At 35.2% G+C, this 20281-nt stretch overlaps 3 protein-coding genes across 4 annotated transcripts; all 3 read left to right on the plus strand.

Moving 5' to 3' along the window:
• Nucleotides 1-1213: 1213 nt before the first annotated feature.
• Nucleotides 1214-6888, plus strand: LOC146956594 (4-coumarate--CoA ligase-like 9). Of its 2 annotated transcripts, XM_085729737.1 has the most exons (7): nt 1214-1787; nt 1882-2291; nt 4674-4863; nt 5140-5282; nt 5986-6053; nt 6172-6274; nt 6421-6888. In XM_085729737.1, the coding sequence occupies exons 1-7, from the start codon at nt 1226-1228 to the stop codon at nt 6547-6549; spliced, it is 1605 nt and encodes a 534-aa protein (XP_085585863.1). In that variant the 5' UTR covers nt 1214-1225; the 3' UTR covers nt 6550-6888. The 2 variants fall into 2 exon arrangements, with proteins under 2 accessions (XP_085585863.1, XP_085585869.1); XM_085729743.1 differs by lacking the exon at nt 6421-6888 and having other exon boundaries at nt 5986-6078.
• Nucleotides 6889-11056: 4168 nt separating this feature from the next.
• Nucleotides 11057-14110, plus strand: LOC146956595 (uncharacterized). The gene is made up of 3 exons (XM_085729754.1): nt 11057-11138; nt 11365-11682; nt 13804-14110. Exons 2-3 carry the CDS (start codon nt 11376-11378, stop codon nt 13857-13859), a joined length of 363 nt encoding a protein of 120 aa, XP_085585880.1. The 5' UTR covers nt 11057-11138; nt 11365-11375; the 3' UTR covers nt 13860-14110.
• A 2442-nt stretch (nt 14111-16552) lies between these two features.
• LOC146956596 (F-box/kelch-repeat protein At3g06240-like) lies at nt 16553-18839 on the plus strand. The gene is made up of 2 exons (XM_085729759.1): nt 16553-17946; nt 18563-18839. The coding sequence occupies exon 1, from the start codon at nt 16754-16756 to the stop codon at nt 17942-17944; it is 1191 nt and encodes a 396-aa protein (XP_085585885.1). The 5' UTR covers nt 16553-16753; the 3' UTR covers nt 17945-17946; nt 18563-18839.
• Nucleotides 18840-20281: the final 1442 nt, after the last annotated feature.

Below are 20281 nucleotides of genomic sequence, written 5' to 3' on the forward strand. Positions count from 1 at the left end.
TCGGTTCGGGTCGGTTCGGGTTCGGGCTCAGATCCCTAAACCGAGCCAACCCACGGGTTGAGAGCTACAACCCTATTGCAACCTAAATTCACATCGGGTTTTTCGGGTTCGGGTATATCGGTTCCGGGTTTGTTCGGTTCGGGTAAACGGGTTACAACATCAGAAGAAAAAAGCTCTTAAATCATATTCTGATTCCATTCAAACCCAAGAAAGAAACTAGATCTAAACCATTTTTTCACAAAACTCTCAGATCTGAAGAAAAAGAAAGAAGAAGAGAGCTTTTGAAGTTATTAATTTGTCAAGTTTTCCAGTTCCAACCACTGATGAAGGTGAAGGTGAAGGTTTGGTTCCAGTTTTCTCCAGATCTGAACAAAGAAGGTTTGGTTGCATGATTTGGTTGTTCATGTTTGATCTTACATGATGAAGGTTTGGATTTACAGTTCATTGAACTCTCAATTAGAAACAAAAAATTACTTGTTATGAACTGCAAGGTGAAGGCGGCGAGAATGTGTATTCTGTATGGTTGGTGGAGACTGAGTGGAGTTCACAAGAGAGAAGGAAGCATATCTTTTAATTAACTAAGTTTTGATTCAAGACTAAAATAATATTAACATATGAGCTGGTTTTAATGTTTTTTTTTTTACGTGAGTGATATGTTGGACCCAGTATTTAAAAAGCCTATTACTCTATTAGTAAGTTTATATATGGGTTAGTCGGGTTAATTCGGGTTCCGACGGGCTCAAAATAGCAAACCGAACCGAACCGAACCGAATATACCCATAATAACCCGTAAAATTAACCCGACTAACCCGCAACCCGTATTAATCCGAACCGAATGAAACCGATTGCATCGGGTTGATCGGGTTAATTCGGTTTGATCCGAGTTTGCCCACCCCTATACTTACTTACCTTGTAAAGTTTAAAAAATATATCCAGTTATTGTTACGTGTCAGACTCATCCAAGTCAGATCCGACCTTTCAACCTTAAAACTGAATACACCTATTCAATGTTTGATTCGGTCTTAATCACCTTTGCCAAAACAAACTCGGACTCTATCTTTCCCTTTCCCACCAAAATCCCAAACCACTTTCCGAAACCCAACAATTTTCCCACCAATAAATAACAAAGAACCATCCTAAATGGACCCCCTTTCATATTATTATTCAATTCACATGAAAGAACAAAACAAAACAATTTTAAAGCCATCAATTCATCGCCAACTCAATGGATCCCAAAACCGGGTTCAATTCCATTTCCAGAACCTTCCACAGTCTAAGAGCCCCACTCAACCTTCCTCCACCACACGCCAATATCTCCGCCGCAACATACACCTTCTCCCTCCACAACTCCGACTCACACACTTTCCTCATCGACTCAACCACCTCTCACAAACTCTCTTACTCCACCTTCATCCAACGCTACAAAACCCTCGCAAAAAACCTCACTCTCCGCGGACTCACCAAACACCATACCGCATTGATTCTTTCCCCAAACATCGTCCAGGTACCAATCCTCTACTTCGCATTACTCTCCATTGGCGTGGTCGTTTCACCAACAAACCCAATTTCCACTCCCTCGGAAATTTCTCATCTGGTAAACCTCTCTAAACCGGTTATCGCTTTTACGACGTCGTTTTTATCTCACAAACTTCCGAAACTCGCTTTTGGAACGATTCTCATCGACTCGCCCGAGTTCGTCTCACTCACCACCGAAACAGATGTTACTTCGACGGTGTCGCCGCCGGAGGTCAGTCAATCCGACGTGGCGGTCATTCTGTACTCATCAGGTATTACTACAAAGAGCAAAAAATATAGAAAAGTGAAATGAAAAAATAATATTCATTATTAACCTGTAACTAACTTTTTTATCACTAATATCAGGAACCACAGGGAAATCGAAAGGAGTGATGCTTACTCACCGCAACTTGACGGCGACGGTGGCAGCATACAACGCGGTTAGGATTCCAACGGCGAGTCCTGCGGTTTGTTTGCTGACAGTGCCGTGTTTTCATGTGTACGGTTTTACGTACCTTTTGAAGGGTGTGGCTATGATGGAAACGGTGGTGATGATGGAGAGGGTTGAATTGGGGAAAATGCTGGGTGCTGTGGAGAGGTTTAGAGTGACTAATGTTGCGGTGGCGCCGCCCGTGGTGGTGGCGATGAGTAAAGAGGGAGTGGCGGATGGGTATGATTTGTCGTCGTTGAAAACCGTGGCTTGTGGTGGTGCTCCGTTGGGAAAGGATAACTTTGTTGCTTTCATGGCAAAGTTCCCTCATGTATCGATTATCCAGGTTTCTTCTCAAACTTACAACACAACATGCATTTAGGGTTATTTTGAGAAAATAGAAGATGCACTGACAGTGTAAAATATATAGAGACATCCAATGAGCATCTTGTATTATGCTAAATCACAGAAATGTTTTAAAATTAGTTGTATGACATGACAATTTGATAGTTTCTTATCGGATGAAACTGTAAAACTATTTTACATTTTGTTATAAATAATGTTTGCCTATGTCAAAAAAATAAAATAAAAAATGTTTAGAACTTTATAGATATAAGAAAGACGTCCTTTCCTTTATCCATGAATGGGTGGGAAGAGAAATTCCTATGTGAACTCGAAGGGATACACTTACCAAGGAAATAGATCAAGTAATTCCAAACTGCATTTGTGAGTTGCCTCAAAAGTCTTTAGCATTTCTGTAATAAATTTAGGTGGTGATCTGCTGAGGGTGGTAGAAACGTTCACCGATTAAGCTAGAGCAGACCTGGAAGAATAAAAGCAAGAAGGGGACTAAGATTTTGAGGCTTTAGTGGATTCAAAAAGCCATTGGGAAAAGGTGTTGAGGCTTCAAATTGGAAATAATTCCCGCATGTCAAGATATTTCCCATGAGGTGATTTTATCATGGCCAAAGTGGGGTATCAACCTAGTTATGTCTCGAGAATTTTAATGTATGCCAATGAAATGTTTGAACTCGGTGCTAGATGGGTGATTGGTGACGAGAAACAGATTAATATTTGGGGTGATATCTGGATGCCTGAGAAACACAATTTTGAAGTCTCCACCTGAGTCACTCCTTGATCAAAGTGCTAGGATCAGTGAACTTGTTGATGCAGGTACAAAGCAATGGAATTGAAAATTTTAGTTATTGAAGATTTTAATAATAACTTTGATGCACAACAAGTCACCAACATTTCCATATCTATGAGACTTCCAGCAGATTCAAGCACATGGCTTTGGGAAAAGGATGGAAGATATTCACTTCGATAAGCTTATCACCTTTTCTAAACAAGGAAACACAGAAGCAGACCCCAGAATGCTCGAATTTTAGAGCATAAGGTTTGTGAATGGCAATGTGGTATATCTCCATTCCAAACTGCGTAAAATTTCCTTTGGAGGTTTGTTTGGATTGTTGTTCGAGTAATAGATATTTTAGTTCTTGTTGGTCAATTTAGTCCTCAAATTTATAAAGTAAGTAGCAATATAGTCTCTTAAACTGAACCATGTCAGTCAATTTAGTCATTTTTTCAAATTTAACACCACAATTTTAAAGGTTCTATACTTGACTTGGTGCAGGAAGAGATTACTCCCGTCAATATTTAGGTATTTCGGTCGTTTTGATGAATTGTTATTTTATAAGTTTGAAGAACTAAATCGACCTTTACAATTTCAAGGATTAAACTACATATTTACTTCTTCCCACTAGACACAGTCTGAACGAAAAAAGAGTCAACTTAGAGCCCCCCTGCGCGATCGGCAACACCGGAACTGAAACACAAGATAATCTTTTCATGAGTTGCCCTGTAACCTGTCTGGTTGGGTTCTACTCAGCCCTTGGAATTTATGTGCCAGACGAGCTAGACATTAACTACTGGATGCTACACTGGCTCACTTTCTCTGATTAGTTAGCTCAAAAAATATTCACCACCTCCCTGTGGAAATTTCTGAAGGGAACCTCACTGTGATTGGACACCTAACATAATCTAGAAGAAAGTGGGGCCATATGGGAGAGAATGAGTTGAGTAGTGAAATTCCTAGAACTCAGTTACGGGTTTGCTATATGAAGGAGTGAGGTTGTGTAGTGGTACTGATAGGAGTGGTCATTCGGAATTATTGTTGATAGTATATTAGGAGAGATGTTCTCTCTGGTCTAGGAGCCTAGCTCTAGTAGGAGTGGTCAGACTCTAGTTTACCTTCTCTTTACTGCTATTATACCATTGTAGAGTCTTTGAGCTCACCTTCATCATAAGAGGAAAAAACGATCCTGTCGTTTCTACGTCACGCAGCGACAGAAAAGTTGTAACCAATTTATAAGATCTTTCACAAAGGAGCTATTTTCACAATCACCTCTCAAAATGCTCCCAGAACAAGTAACTCTCATTTTTATTATAAAGTGCTGCCCCAATATTATCCCTATAAACCATCACGTGGTGCCACCATTAGTTGTTAACATAATAACTCGTTTGTATATTGTCAACTGTCATTGATTTTTAACAACAAAAACTGTTGTGTAGAAATATACAATTTAGTACTATGTGTTATGTATTTAATTTTTCTAAACAAAATTGTTGATTAACATATCCATTGAAATTGTCAATTAAGTAGTTAAATACTTTAGAACTTGTTGGTTATGTAAAAGCTTATAAGATGAATACAACCTTATTATTATAGGGATATGGTTTAACTGAATCAACAGCCGGTGTTATCCGAATAGTAGGTCCTGAGGAGGCTAGCCGGGGAGGAACTACAGGGAAGCTGGTATCAGGGATGGAAGCTAAAATAGTGAACCCAAACACAGGAGAGGCCATGTCTCCTGGTGAACAAGGGGAACTTTGGGTTAGAGGACCTTCAATTATGAAAGGCATGTACATTCATTAATGCTATTCTTTTGTGAAACTAATGAAGTGTTGGTGATTAGATTATGGTTCTAAATTGCTGTTATGGTTACGATGTGAACCTTGATATTGCGGATAAACTCTGCCTCGCGATGCTATTGCGGAGACTCCTAAAGCTTTTATATGTTTTATATGCGGTCATAATTATAGTTGTGGACCGCAATTTAGAATTAGGAATTAGATTATTGCCAGTTCTTTAATGAATAATGGACATTGTTATTGTACATTTGGTATTTGAGCAGGTTATGTTGGTGATCCAGTGGCAACTTCTGTTACTTTAGTGGATGGATGGTTGAGAACCGGGGATATTTGCTATTTTGACAATGAAGGTTTCGTGTATGTTGTAGACAGGCTGAAAGAATTGATCAAATATAAAGGCTACCAGGTATGCTTCTTTAGGCCTTCAATCAGTGATTGCAAAAAAACCAAAATAGGGAACTGCTAGGTTAATTTGTTTATCTGAGGATTGTTTGCACAGTTTTTAAAATAATTTCTATTAAAATTAATGTTTTAAATTTTTTTATGATAGTTGTGAAATCTTTTTAGTCTCCAATCAAAGAATAATGATTGGATTCGTAATTCCCTTCTTGTGGGCTCAAAATACAACGTGGGAATTAAGAACTCTCACATATTGTACAACTGTTAAGAATGTGTTCATTGAAGAATTGTTCTATGTGACTGTCATGCTAAGCTACTTCAAGGTTACACAAATTGGAGATATGGTTTTTTACATGTCATAAAAAAGACAAACTTCAAGCTATATATTAAAAAGACAAACTTTCAAAAAATCATATTTGTATTTTATTTTTCACATGTCGTAAATAGTCCCTTAATCCTTTTGTCAAGGATTTGGTCCTAGCCATTGCTTTGGAAAAATCTATCGGGACAGGTCAACCTCTAAAATAAATTTCAGATCTCGAAGGATTAGTCTTCGCAGTTGGGATGCATTGGTTTACAAAAAAAGTCAAAAACTGAAATATGCAATTGAATTTTGATGTTAAAATTTTGAACTTCCATGTTTTAATGTTAAATCCTAATCTATATGTTACGTATTCTGATGTATTTGTTTTTTTTTACTACATTTGTAGGTGGCTCCTGCAGAGCTGGAACAATTGCTCCAATCTCACCCAGAGATAAAAGATGCTGCAGTTATCCCGTAATCTTCTTTTTTCACTTATCTCGTAAGTCCAATTTTTTCAAATTTTCACATAAAATATGTTTTAGAAAAGACAAGTTAATAGGACAGAATGCATAACCTTTGAAATTAACAACAGATACCCTGATGAGGACGCTGGCCAGATTCCCCTAGCTTTTGTGATAAGGCAGCCTCACAGCTCCATGGGTGAAGCCGAAATAATAAATTTTGTAGCCAAACAGGTGCTATTTTCTTGAAACTTTTTATTATTATTGTTGATATTTCAGTTTTCTTTCCCAAAATCAGTACTATTCCTTCTTGTTTGCTTGTTGAAGGAAATATAAATTATTGTTATGTATTTTATTTTGTATTTTGCTCGTGGTTGTAGGTTGCACCATACAAGAAGGTAAGGCGTGTGGTATTTGTCAATTCTATACCAAAGAATGCAACAGGAAAAATACTGAGGAAGGACTTGTTGAATAAAATTCTTCTCCAACGAACTTTCCCTAGGTTATAATATCTTTCGATGATAATCAAGATGGTGATAATAATGATGAGAATAATGACGACAATTCTAAAGGGAAAATTTAGAGGTGAGACTATGGGGAAAATTGAAGTTGTTTCACCGGAACTTGCATAGAATCGTCAATAATAGAAAAATGGTGATGCCAAAGGAAATTCTAGAGAGGTAAAGTGGTGTAGCTAGAATTCTTGAAGTTAACAAAATGATGGTCTTCTATATACAGGCACAGCCTAAGAAAAATAGAAAACCAACACCATGACAGCCGGTTTTTATTAGTACTTTTTTATAAGCATGTTCAAATGAGTTTCACATAATAGATGATTTTAATACCGATGCTTGATCCAGTCTAAAGTTAGATGCATCTATGTGATTTATAAATAATTCAGTAATAATTTAAGTTAGGGAAATGTTAACCAGTGCCTCCGGGGCACGGGTTAAGGAATTATAAATGGAAATGTTTTCTCGGAAATTGTGTAATTTACTTTTTGAAACTTGAAAAAGTGCTGCTTTTAATCTTGACTTAGTTTTTTCTTTCCACTTTTAGTTGCTTAACTAGTGCCCCGGGGGCACTGGATCAAGACCCTTTAAGTTATTTCATGTTAATAGCGTCATCCTTTGAGGCGCGATTCAGTAAGTAACAACTCACAGTATATAAGTTCATTGTCGAAATACATAGGACAGTGAATCCGACTTGCAAATGTCCAATTCTACATAATTCCATCAGTAGTCATCAGATGCTAAAGGTGGATCAATTTAGTAATAATTCCATCGGTGGTCATTAGATGGCACAAGCCATTTCAAGTATATATCACTTATCATTGCTTGGAAGTCGTAAATAGGGATGTGCAAAAATATGGTTAACCGAATCATACGAGTAAATTGAATCATAAAAGATCAAATCATATTAAATGGTTCATGCACTGAACCATAAAATTTAAAAGGTTCAACTAACCAAACTTTATCAAAAAACCGGTCTCTTGAAATATTGGGGAGTTACCTAAAGTTAATTTGTGTGTGACCTCATGCATCCATATAACAAGAGCTGGAATGCTCCTATTATTGCCTCAATTTTTTATAAGGTTATGTCTAAAATTGTTAGTCTCTATGTAATTTGGTTTTTTAAGATAAATCGTGTCTTGTGTGATGATAATGATTGGGATAGTCTTCATGTGTTATATAATGAGGAGAGTCATCATGTGTTTTTTAAATGTCCCAGTAGCTCCATGGTTTGGCAAATTTGCCCTCTTTCGTCTATTATGAATACAATCGTGAATCGAAGTCTGAATGTGTCAGGTATTATCTTTCATATTTTGTAAAATATAATTGTTGATGAAGCTGCACTGTTTGCATGGACTTTATGGAAGCAAAGGAATAACATAGTATGGAATACTGTGATTGATGCTCAATCTTATGTTGTTGAACGAGCACATGTAATGCTTCTAGGAGTGGAAACCATTCCGACAGGTTCGTGGTATTCGGCTCATGATGGAAGATATGTTGTCAGGTGGAGTAAGCCATCATCAGGATGGGTAAAATGTAATATTATACTTCATTTTCCTCCTTTCACAACAAAATGAGAATTGATGTTTGTATTAGGGATGAATGGGGAGTTTTGTTTTGGTATAACATAATGATTTTTGTTTTGGTATAACATAATGATTTTCTCCATTTATGATGTACATGTTGGAGAAGTTCGTGACTTACTTTCAACTCTTCCTTCTTTTCCCTCCTCCTTTTTTTTAAAGAAATTTCATAAGTTTTTCATTTTCTTAATTTCCATTTCAGCAAAGGTGTAGTGGGTTATTTTTTTTTTTTACTACTTTTGGAATTTCTAGGTTATGCTCGTGTTAGAGGACAAACAAATAAGGTAGTTCAATAGTTAAAGTTTCCTTATCTCACCATAGTCTTTAAATTTTTCATGAAGTATCATCTCATTTGTACTCTTTACCTTTTAATGAAATGAATTAGTTTTGTCTTTGTTAAAAAAAAAAGGTTATACTTTTGTGTTTTAATTGTGTTCTCTAGGTGTGTTTGATATCCTAAAAAATAAAGAATATGACAATTTCAATTGTGCAGTATTTGATTTGTAAAACTTTATAGGACAAGACAAAAACTGAAATTTATTTTCCCTCATTAAACCAACACACAACTTTTTATCCAACGTACAAATTATCTACAATATCAAAATAGCTTTTTGTTCACAAAAAAATCGTATAAGACCAAAAATTAGTCAATACCATCAAAAAATTCTTGTTTTGTTCAGTCTTATGTTGTGTTGTTCTGTTCAATACTTACTGTTTAACATATCAAACACCCTTAATTTCTTAAACACTTCAAACATGTTGTCGTGGAAATTTTTGTTAAAAAGAATGGACTAAAATCAGTTATAGAAAAATTTGCAGACCATACTTTGAAGACATTTTTAGAGGGATTGAAATGAAAATTAGTATATTTAGAGAAATCAACAACATATTTAATCGTTGTATACCTAAAATGCTCCACCTGATCATCCTTTGGGTCGTCCAATAGTAAAGCCCGTTAGGAATATGACATGAAAGCCCAATAAACGAATTAAGTCAAAGTCCACCGAGATTACCACCTTGTCTTTATCACATGGTGCAAAACAAGATTCTATCTCCTACACCATCTTAGGTGACATCACGTATTGAAACAACATGCAACACAGTAAAGGAACATTCTACGACGTCTTAGAAGCCACCTCGTTCTTACCTAAAAAATAAGCAGAGCATCGACACGCTTCACCACCTTAAGCATATCCAACTTCTAGAAAGTTATCAATTCTTATTTACGAGGATCTCATTTGAACCGGATAACCACCCATCTTATCGTGGTTTAATTAACTTAAACATACTGAAATATCCCGTAACCAACTACGCCAAATCGTAGGAGAAAAGATGCAACAACCAAGGAGTTTATCATGTTATGCATTACTATAAATAGGGGCATCACCCCCAAGTATGATCACGCATTATACACTTCACTTACTTACTTAGGCTCGAATATGTTTTGCAAGCACACCCCCCACGTTTTGGAGAAGGAGTATTCGGCCAATCACAATGAATCTAATCACTGACGAGATGTTGACACCTCTTACTCAATAAATACACCCTGTATGTTCATACAAGGACATTGACATCCATCGCGGGGCCTCGATAAAATTAATATATAGGCCTCAAGTAACCTCACCATTACTCGCACTAAAATCCAAATTTCACCAACAAACTCTCGTAATAAAAAAAGTATAACAAATTGTTTTTATTAGCGATTAAATCTTGTTTTTGTGTGAAAAAGTAAAAAGTAATAACTTGTTTTTTTGTATGAATGGAATATCCACTAGTTTGATTGAATGTAACGAGTGACATTACTCTTTCTCAAGATATTTAATAACTTATGAACAATGCACAAGATATTAATTAAATCATATAATTAAAAAGCAATTAATATTATATTGAAATTGTAAATTTTAATTTTTTGCTGGACAAATATTTTACACGCGCCTCTAAAAATGGGTAAATATGTTTTTGGTACTTATAAATATCAACTTTTTAGTTTTGATTCTTCTAATTTTTTTTCTTAACTTATAATCTTTCTAAAGTTTTACATCACCACTTTTATTTTTAATTTTAGTAAACTCTTGTGTAGTATATAAGATTTTGAATGATACATATTTTTTTTGTTGGTGTTAGATTTGACTTAACAATAGGCTTAACCACACTTTTGGCACCCCATGTTTGCCACCGTAGCAATTTTGACCCCTAACAAAAACAATGCAATTTTGACCCCCTAATTTTGCCAACTATGCTGAGAAGCCGCCACGTGTACCAAAAAAGGGGTCATAATCACAACTTTTTTGTAAAGATAAGGGACCAAAAAAGCATATTTTCCTAAACATGGCAAAATTAGGGGGTCAAAATTGCATTTTTTTGTTAGGGGACCAAAATTGCTACGGTGACAAATATAGGAGGCCAAAAGTGCGTTTAAACCAAAACAATAATGAAAAATATTGGAGGAATTAAAAGCCAAAGAATTTTCCTTAAAAAAAAAGTCTAAGATTTTGTTTTTGTTGGTCTAGTAGTCTAGTGGCTGGAGCTCACACAATTAAACGTGGACAAGTGGGGTGTTCGGAGTTCGAACCCCGAGACCTGCATAAATTATGCAATGTCCCTATCATTTGTGCTAAGCTTACGGGGACGGTCAAATAATTTTTTTAAAGGGATTAAAACATAATCATTTTTGTCTAGAAGTACTAGCTCAACTGACAAATACCGAAATTGCAAGACCGAATGTCGTGATCCGGATTTGAATCCGAGACCTCACAGTTGCGTGTGAGTTGATTTTAATGGATTACCACTCTATCTAAGAAAAAAAACATAATCATTTTTAACTCCAAAAAATGATTCAAAAAAAAACTCCAAAAAAATCCACATTCGACACTAGGTGATGATTTATTTATGAAAAATTGAATTTTTGAGGTTTCGTTATTCAGTGAAATTGGACGATAAAATCCTTCGTCTCTATCTCTGCAACACACTCGTTCGTTCCAGCGACTGCCGCCATTTCTTGTAAGTCAGTTTTCTTCCTAACATCACTTCAAACTCAACATTTTCTTCAAATCTTTCATCTGCTACAACAATTTACCGTTCATGTCAAAGCATGAAAAAATTAGGGTTATGAAAAATTAGGTCAACATTGAATTGACTAACTCTGTACATCAATTTTCATAATTTTCATGACCCTTTTGTTTTTTCTATCATTGGGTTGAAATGGGTCACTCCTTTTTGATTTCAGGAGAGAAAAAAATGGAGTTTGTTCATAAAATAGTCGACATAGCTAAGAGAGCTTCAGAGAGTAACACAGTGATCAATGTTGGTTTGGGTGCTGTTTTTGCAATTCTGGGAGCGAGATCTTATAATCAGCAAAAGATCATTGAAGCTTTAGAAGCTGAGAAGGAATCTTTGACCAAAACTAATAAGTCTATTAGGAACACTCTTTGGGATTGGAAACAGCAGCTTTATGCCGAAGCAGCGTCTGATTCGGCTCCAGTTCCCTTGGCAAGGCTCTATGAAATTTACGGCGAAGCTGCGCCTCCTCAACAATCTGCACCTGGTAATTTGTTTTTATCTCTTCTCTTGATATAGCATTAACCAATTCAATGAGGCAATGGAAGTGGCTAAAACGATTGTATGCATTTATATGGAAGAGATGAGTTATGCATTGCTTTGCGTGAGATATTTTCATTGCTAGCTTGCATGATAGGTTTCTACAATCATTTTTCGGCTCCATATAGTTTCCTGTGAGTTATGCCTTTGTATATAGTTTCCTGTGAGTTATATGCCTTTGTGTTTGATGAGTATGTGTATTAGTATGCTTAAAATTTGATGAATTGTTTGAGAGGGACCTAGTGTTGTCAATTGCGAACTGCAGAAAATAGCGGTTGTTCAAAGTCCGTTATGCTACAAGTGTTATAGTTTTTATTTGACAACACTTTGTACTGAATAGCGCATCACAGATTAATAACGATTTGTTCAAATTCTGCTATACTATAGCGCCACTATTTGACAACATTGAGGGAGCCTAGTTTTGTTGTCACTGTTATGGTAATTATTCAGGAAACTATCTTGTCTCAGTGTCACGAGGTCCAATTTGGAAAAACTGAACAGAACACTTGTAACAGCTGATAAGATATTACAGTTGAATGACTAGGATATTACTGTAACACGAGGTAGTTCTATTTTTTCAAATTCTAGCTTACAGTTTTTTTCATCTCAAATATATCCAAGATTTCGCCAGAAAAGAAAACCTGAAAACAATGGCTTAGCCCAAAATCAGGTTAGGGAGCCCTGATGAAATTAATATTTTGGTTTTTCCATATGATATCTAAGCTCCCAGCATGTATGTTGATTGTTATAAAGGTCATTTGGATAAGGTCTTGTTCTTGTTTGTGAGCTTATTGTCTACACAACAACCGATTCATTGGAAACTTCCAGCTGAGATAAAAACGTGATGGGGGAAATGGGAAATCGAGGGAGAAAGCAGGATTGGAGGTAAACCAGTAGTTGAGGAGCGAAATGTTGAATGTAACTTTTAGAAAGAGAATGACAAGATACTTTGAGAAAGGCATCTTTGCAAACTAGTAAAAAGAAAAATGAGAAAAAACAAAACAGACAACAATTATATACAATATCTTTCAACACCGTAAGCTAATTGTAAGAGAAACCTCTTCTAAACTCTTGAAGTGATCAATATTACTCCCCCATAGAAAAGCTAAACGATAACAATTACACACATCTTCACTCATTGCACAAGCAGTTGCAGCATTAGACACATTGAGTATTTCTACTGTTGTGGTCATGCCTTAAAATCTCATCAAAGGGAAGTTTGAAAAGCTTGTTTTTTGGTTAGCTATTGCCCCACCCGCAAGGCTCCCAGTAGGGGCCGCAAAGCGGGTGGCAGTACACCACTGCCTCACCCACAAGGTGGTTAGGCCTGGCTGCGAGGCGGACGGAGCCATCCGTGAGGCGGCTGCCTCAGATCCTGAACCTTATTCAAGCTGTTTTTCTCATTTGTTGTGCAATCTCGGGAGACCAAAAGAGGACACTTTTAGGGTAAAATTTGAGAACTTTTGGGTTAGATTCTAGGGTTGGTAAACACCTTGGACTTGGAGAGCGAAAAATCTTTGAGTCTATTGTTCATGGGTATAAATTAGGTTTGTTCTTTGAGAAATGTTGAAGCTAATTTATTGCAACTCTTTTGTATCTCTTTGTAAGAAACTCATTGATAGTGGATCCGAGAGCCGCTCTCTCCTCCAGATGTAATTCAATTTTTGGGCCGAAACGTGGAACCAAATATTAGTGTTTGTTCCTCTTCTCATTATCTTTGTTCTTTGCTTTGATTGTGGATTTGTTATACACATAGGTTGCTGGATTAGATCTAGATCTGAATGTTCTTGCTTGCATTGTTTGTGTATTGGTTGCCATTGTTATTTGCTCCTCATCTTTGTTCTGGTTAGTTTTGACAAAGGGTCCAAATTTACAACAACTACCGTGTAAATTTCTTTTACATGGCCATCTTGTAAAGCAGTAGTAAAGGTTTGATGTTGGTTATCCAAGTTAGATATTTTATTATACCAATCAGGTGAATTGGTGAATCCACATTTTCGATGCACAATGGATTGTATGCCATGTCATGATTTCTTACCTATAATTACTTCTGTTGTGGTTTTTCCAGGAGATCCTGTGAGGAAAGATGCTAATCCAGCTGGTCCAGCCAAAATAATGATCTGAGATCTGAATTGCTGTCAGGTTTTTAGAAGCTTTTAGCGTTGCAAGGCTGTTAATAAAGTATTTTCTGAGAGTAGGAACATATAATTTTGTTATCATATTATTTTTTCATTGGCAAGTAGATGTAGAACTTGGAGGAAAATTGTTTATTTATATACACATAAATAATGTAATTGTTTGCATAAGGATGTTAATGTCAGTTTTTTTGAGCAAATTAATGTCATTAACTAAATATAATACTTTCTTTTCTTTCACTTTCTACTCACTTTTACTCTTACCAAACAACTAACAAATCATCTCACTCTTACCACATATACCTCAGTTCTATTATTTCATATCTTTCTGGGCCATGTTTCACAGTCATGGGTGGTGCAAGACCTTTTGGGAAAAGGGCGTCGCTTCTGTTACCACCATGAAGCTTCACTTCATCTCCTCCAAGTGGTGAAAAGACGAATGGGCAAAATGAAGAGAAGTTAGGGTTTTGCTCAATTCCCATAGCCTACTTTTTTGCAATCTTTAATAAGCATATTTGGTTTTCTAAATGTGACAATGCAGAGAAGTAAAATGTGAAGTTTGCATTTTTGGCTTTCTCATGGATCAAATGCTTGTGCATTGGAAAACCCAATAAGCCCCGGTAGTATGCATCATTTTTCACATTCCCTCCTTCTCAAATTATAAGTAGCTTTGAGAAAAAAATTTGTCCTTAATTATAAGTCAATTTACAGTACCAATAAAACATTAATGTACTTTTCATATTATACCCTTAACTATTTATTATTATCTCTTCTTTCAATTATTTAATTTATCTTTTCCATATAATTTATTAAGGACAATTTTGTAAAATGCCTCATAATATCTCTTTCCCATACCAAATTAATTACATTTCTTAATGCGTGTGAAATTTTCAAAACGTCGTATAATTTGAGATGGAGGGAGTACCTTTTATTTTTGGATCTTTTGCGGCGCTTTATTTTTTGGAAATAGAGGAGAATAAATACATAAAAGGTTGAGTAGGGTTTAAAATTATCTTTTTGAGTCACGACGCATGGACTCCTTGAAAATATGGATAGCTACTCATCCTCAATTAGATATCATTTTACTTGCGGATATCTCTAGAGCGTTATGGGTAGCGAATTACTTAGTCCTTTTTCTTACTTTTCCCCTTGATAAAAAAAATCTGCACCTTTTTTGTTTAAATTTTGGAGTACTATTCTTAGATTTAGGCGGGATAAGTTTGCTAGTTAAGTAATAAAAATGTTATTTTGGCTTTTAGGGTTTCATGGAGACTAGCATAGATTTAAATTATGATTGAAAAATGGTAACATGTTTGTGTACTAAAGAGAAAAATTTAACATGGAAAATTATTCATTCTAATTCTTTTATAGTTGAATATTTATTCTTTTAAAAAATAATTTTTTTTAGATTCTTTAACATGTGTTTTAAATGTATAAGTTAACATGATTTTTATAGTATTACATATGTTATTTAGGTAGGATAAGTTTGATAGTTAAGGGATAAAAATGTCGTTTTAGGTTACATTGTTTCACAAAGACCACCTTGCATTTATGTTAATTAAGATTAAGATAAGATAAGATAAGATATATTTCTTTTTTTGTTTTAGAAATAGAAACAACAACAACACTCTTTCAATACTCTTTTCGTGAGTGGTATCAATGTATGTCCACCGATGTACATGTAGATCCATCGATGTATGTGAGTTTCATTTCTAAAGTTTAAACATTTAACGAGTACTCCATCAAATAAAGTGTTGATAACCATACTCTAAATAAAATGTGTGTTATTTGAACAACCATTTGTGCGATAATTTTTGAGAGAAACAAAAATATACAAAGAAAAGTATACATTGATACGGAAATCAAAACAATGGAAAGGAAAAGTATAAACACCATGTAAACATCCACTATGGTACTATTACACTAATAGTCTCCTTAAATGGACCCAAATGTACACACCATTTATTTATAATTTTTTTAATAAAAATATCTATTAAGAATTCAATGAGTCTAATGACAATACACTAATAAAGACTTCAATGAAAAATACTTAAATATTACTTCTTTTGAGAGTAGAACTTACATATTTTATTACTTTTTTTTAAACGTGAGACAATTAGTTGCTCAGAAGAGAGATAATCTTTATATAATTGTCTGTCTTTTTATCAGTTTTTTCTTCCTTTACAAAAGGTCTTTAACAGGGAGAGGTCCTTGTTAAATAAATGAACCTCGTTGAAGATGCTCTTATAGCATCCACAATGGTAGTTCCCTAACAAGGACTCCTTAAATGGATCACACGTGACACATCACTTAGTTATAATTTTTTAATAAAAACACCTATTAAGGACTCAATGACTCCAATGACTCCAATGACAATACACTAATAATGACTCAATGAAAGTACTTAAACATGTCCCACTATCTTTACATATTAAACAAAAATAATTTATCTATTACTCATTTTTATAAGTGGGACCAAGTAGTACACATTTTATTACTCATTTATGCAAATGGGACCAAGTAGTACACATTTTATTATTATTTTAAACGTGGGACCCGTTAGTTACTCAAGAGAGAGAGGGTCATTATATAGTTGCTCGTTCCTTAACGTGGACTCATTTTTTCTTCCTCCAATGAAAGATCTTTAACGGAGAATGGTCCTTGTTAAGTAAGGACCCCAATTGGAGATGCTCTTAGTATAAAAAAAGAAAAAATTATGACAAAATGTTGGTATAAATATCATCTCTTCTAAATAAATGCATCAACTTATAAGTAGGTGGTGATAATTACATCCATTAACACGCAGACGCATTACCAGTTTTCTCAATCAATTCTCAATCCGGCATCACGTTAGGTTTCATCCGTATCAGCAGCGCCACTCTGATGACTACCCAGCCACGGAAGTCACCGCGTCGACGCCGTAAATCCAATCCACCTCCGTCAGTGTCCTTCCCCGACGAGGTTATCACGGATATCCTATCTTGGCTTCCAGTCAAACCTCTGATGAAGATGAAGTGCGTGAGTAAGTCTTGGAAAACCCTAATCTCTGATCCTAAATTCATCAAACTGCACTTCAATCGTTCTGCTGCACGTAACCCACATTTCTCACTAGTCACTTACAAGAAACCCACAGAAAAATATGATTATGGTTTCGTACCCTTCCCCGTCACTGATTTATTGGAAAACCGTAGTATCATCATTCCCAATGATCCTTACTATCGATTGGATGACAAGGATTGTTGCGAAGTTGTTGGTTCCTGCAATGGACTGGTTTGCTTGCTCGGTTACGATAAGAAAGTTATGTGGCTCCGAGTCTGGAACCCCGCCACCAGGAAAATATCTAATAAATTAGGGTATTTGTTCAATGTCAATTATCGTTCGAATTTGTGGAGGTTTGTGTTTTGTTATGATAATTCAACCGACACTTATAAGGTTGTGTCCTTACATTATCTAAGCAACAAACCAAATGTGAGCATTTTTAGTTTGGCTGATAATGTTTGGAGAAGTATTCAAAGTTTCCCTCTTGTGCCTCTTCAGGTTCTCTCTTCTTATCGGAAACTGTATGGTGGTGTACAGTTCAGTTGCAGTGTTAACTGGTTGGCACCCAAATGGAGTCCTAATTTTGATAATGATCATTGTGTGATTATTTCGCTTGATCTAAGTACGGAATCATACACACAGTTGATGCTCCCTCCAAGTGTCGAGAACTTGGCACCTTCATCAAATATTTGTGTGTTGATGAACTCCTTTTGTTTTTCTCATGATTCCAACAAAAGTGATTTTGTTATATGGAAGATGACGGAATTTGGAGATGACAAGTCTTGGACTCAATTCCTTAAATTTAGCTATCACAACAATCTTCGAATGAATAAAAGATTTGATCCCGTGAGTTTGAATTTAAAGCCATTGCATCTTTCTGAAAATGGTGATACAGTGGTATTCGTAAACTGCCTACAAGACCAAGCAATTCTCTATAACTTGAGAAATGATACAGTACAGAAATCCAGAGTTAACCATAAGATATGTTGGTTCTCTATTAAGGATTATGTTGAAAGTCTGGTTTCAGCTTGGTGATAGTAAGTTCTTCTCCAACGTAATGCTTGATTGAATTTATGTTAATTCATGTTTATGGTTTTGAGACTTGGTTTCGATTGTGTGATAATTTCCTTTATATCAAAACTTTGTCATAGATATGGTGAATCGACTGACTGATCCGAATACCATGTTTAAAACTCAGTTATCTATGTATATTTTAATTGTGTGTGATTATCTATGTATTTTTTAAGCATATAATGTTTTTGGAATTCAATATATATTCAATATTCAATATTCTTCTTGGTCTGATCATATCATTTCAAGTACACTCATGATGATTTTGGAAGTGAGTTATTTGATTTTTATACCTGATAATGATATACTTTTATTAAATTTAGTTTCTTATAACACAACCCTTGTATCACCTGCTGTACAAACTTGTATTATTGCATACTGGTAGAAGCTAATTTCTTTCATTTATTCACAATTTTCTTTAATCTTTTCACAATCATAATAGAAGCTAATTTCTTTCTTTTTTTCTTCATAAAGGGATATGGCTTCACTTTAAAGAATAAGACATTCACTTTTCTTTTGTGTCTTTATTTGTGTTTTGTTGTTTCACTCTCTTGTCTAATAGGAGTCCGTTTCAAATTGTAGATCCACAATCTTAACTTCGAGCAAATTCAGTGTTATTGATGGTTCTTGTCGTGATGGTAGGATGAAAGAGACTTATTGGAGCTACATTCTCTTTGGCCAATAGTATCTGTACTAGTTAAGACATTAGCTGTCCTCTTGAATTTGATTTCTATTTGTGATTGTTTTACAATTCTACTCCTTTTTGTGTAAAGGCATGTGAAAATCTAAGACTCTTTGAATAATTTGTGTACACTTTTTGTCGGACCATTTGATTATTAACCTTTTTTATATAAGCTTATATCCTTCCATATTTAGTATATATTTGCAATGAAACATGCTCTGTTTGTGTTAGATTTGCACTTAACAATTATATTTCTCATCTTTCCTACAAATTTATTTCTTTTTCTGGATGAAATTATGAAGACAAACAAAGATTTGCATTTGTTTATTTGTTTCCTTTCCAGATCCCTGTCTTTTTAACGGGGGTATTACAGTGTTTTACTTGTGTAGTTTTTCACCTATACACAAGTAGATATGTATTCCCATTTTGTTAATATTGCTGCTATTTTAGATGTTGATATAATTTGGTGTGTTTGAATGAGTTGATGTGAGATCAAGGACTTGAACCACTTATCTTGTGAAATCCAGGTCTATGTGTGTTTTATAGTAAGTTAAAAATATATAATCATTATTGATTTGGACAACTTGGTGTTGCAGTCAATCTTACTGTCTTAGTGAAGGTGGTCCTAGTTAATTAGGTTCACAATGTTGACTGATGATGCCTTAAACCTCATAGACCTCACTCATTTATGCATAATTTCAACTTCCCATACTTGGTGAGGTAATATCAAATGTGGTCAGTCTGGATACTAACTACTCAAATTGGAAGCTTACGTGAATCAAAATTTGGCGTAATCGCTTGAAATTAGAGTAATTTATTTCATGTTGTGAGAACATTCTGGTTAAGGTCTAATTGTACGAGGTTAAGATCAATGAGATTGTGGATCTTGCATCTGAAGTGCAGATTAAGTGATGGGTGGAATTTTAGTTTAAATATAATCAAGTAACTGCAGATTGTAATCTTTTATACCAGGCTCGTTGGCCTTGTTTGAGGCCACATAGAACTCTATCTAGCTTGCAAATTAGGGAGTCATCTGATTACTCAGCCTTTGGGGCTGCTGCATGTATACCTCTTCTTCTAAATGCCTATTCAAGAGGCATGTCTGGATAGAGTGTTGCATATTAGCTATATATAGCTAGAAATAGAATGGACAAGTTTGGTTTTGCATTGCAATGTAAAGGTTCCTTGTACATTGCAACTAGTCCAACTTTTAAAGTGCGAGAATTTCAGGTAAAGGTTCTTCTGCATTTACTAGAAGTAAACCGAGACTAAAGTAGAGCAGATTTTAATCTTTCAAAATAGTCTCTTTGGCCTTGTTTGAGGTCACACAGACACAGTACTCCATTTAGCTTACAAATTAGGGGCTTCTGCATGTATTTCTCTTTTTCTAAGTACTATATTTAGTTTGTATTTTTTTAATGTCATAGGAACATTACTTTCATTTGCCAGAGATTATCTAAGCTATTTTTCTCCTTGATATACATTATGTAATATATTGAAAGGATGAGTTGTGGTTTCCCAAACCTCCGGGGCATATGATACAAGTTTCAGCTACACCTTGTATATGTTATTCTTCAAGAAAATTGCTTCAATTGAATTGAATATTTTTCTGAAAGTGG

This window comes from Medicago sativa, chromosome 1 (genome assembly GCF_051527215.1).
Source record: "Medicago sativa cultivar Bolivia chromosome 1, Bolivia_mono, whole genome shotgun sequence".
In the NCBI taxonomy this organism is placed as follows: Eukaryota; Viridiplantae; Streptophyta; class Magnoliopsida; order Fabales; family Fabaceae; genus Medicago; species Medicago sativa.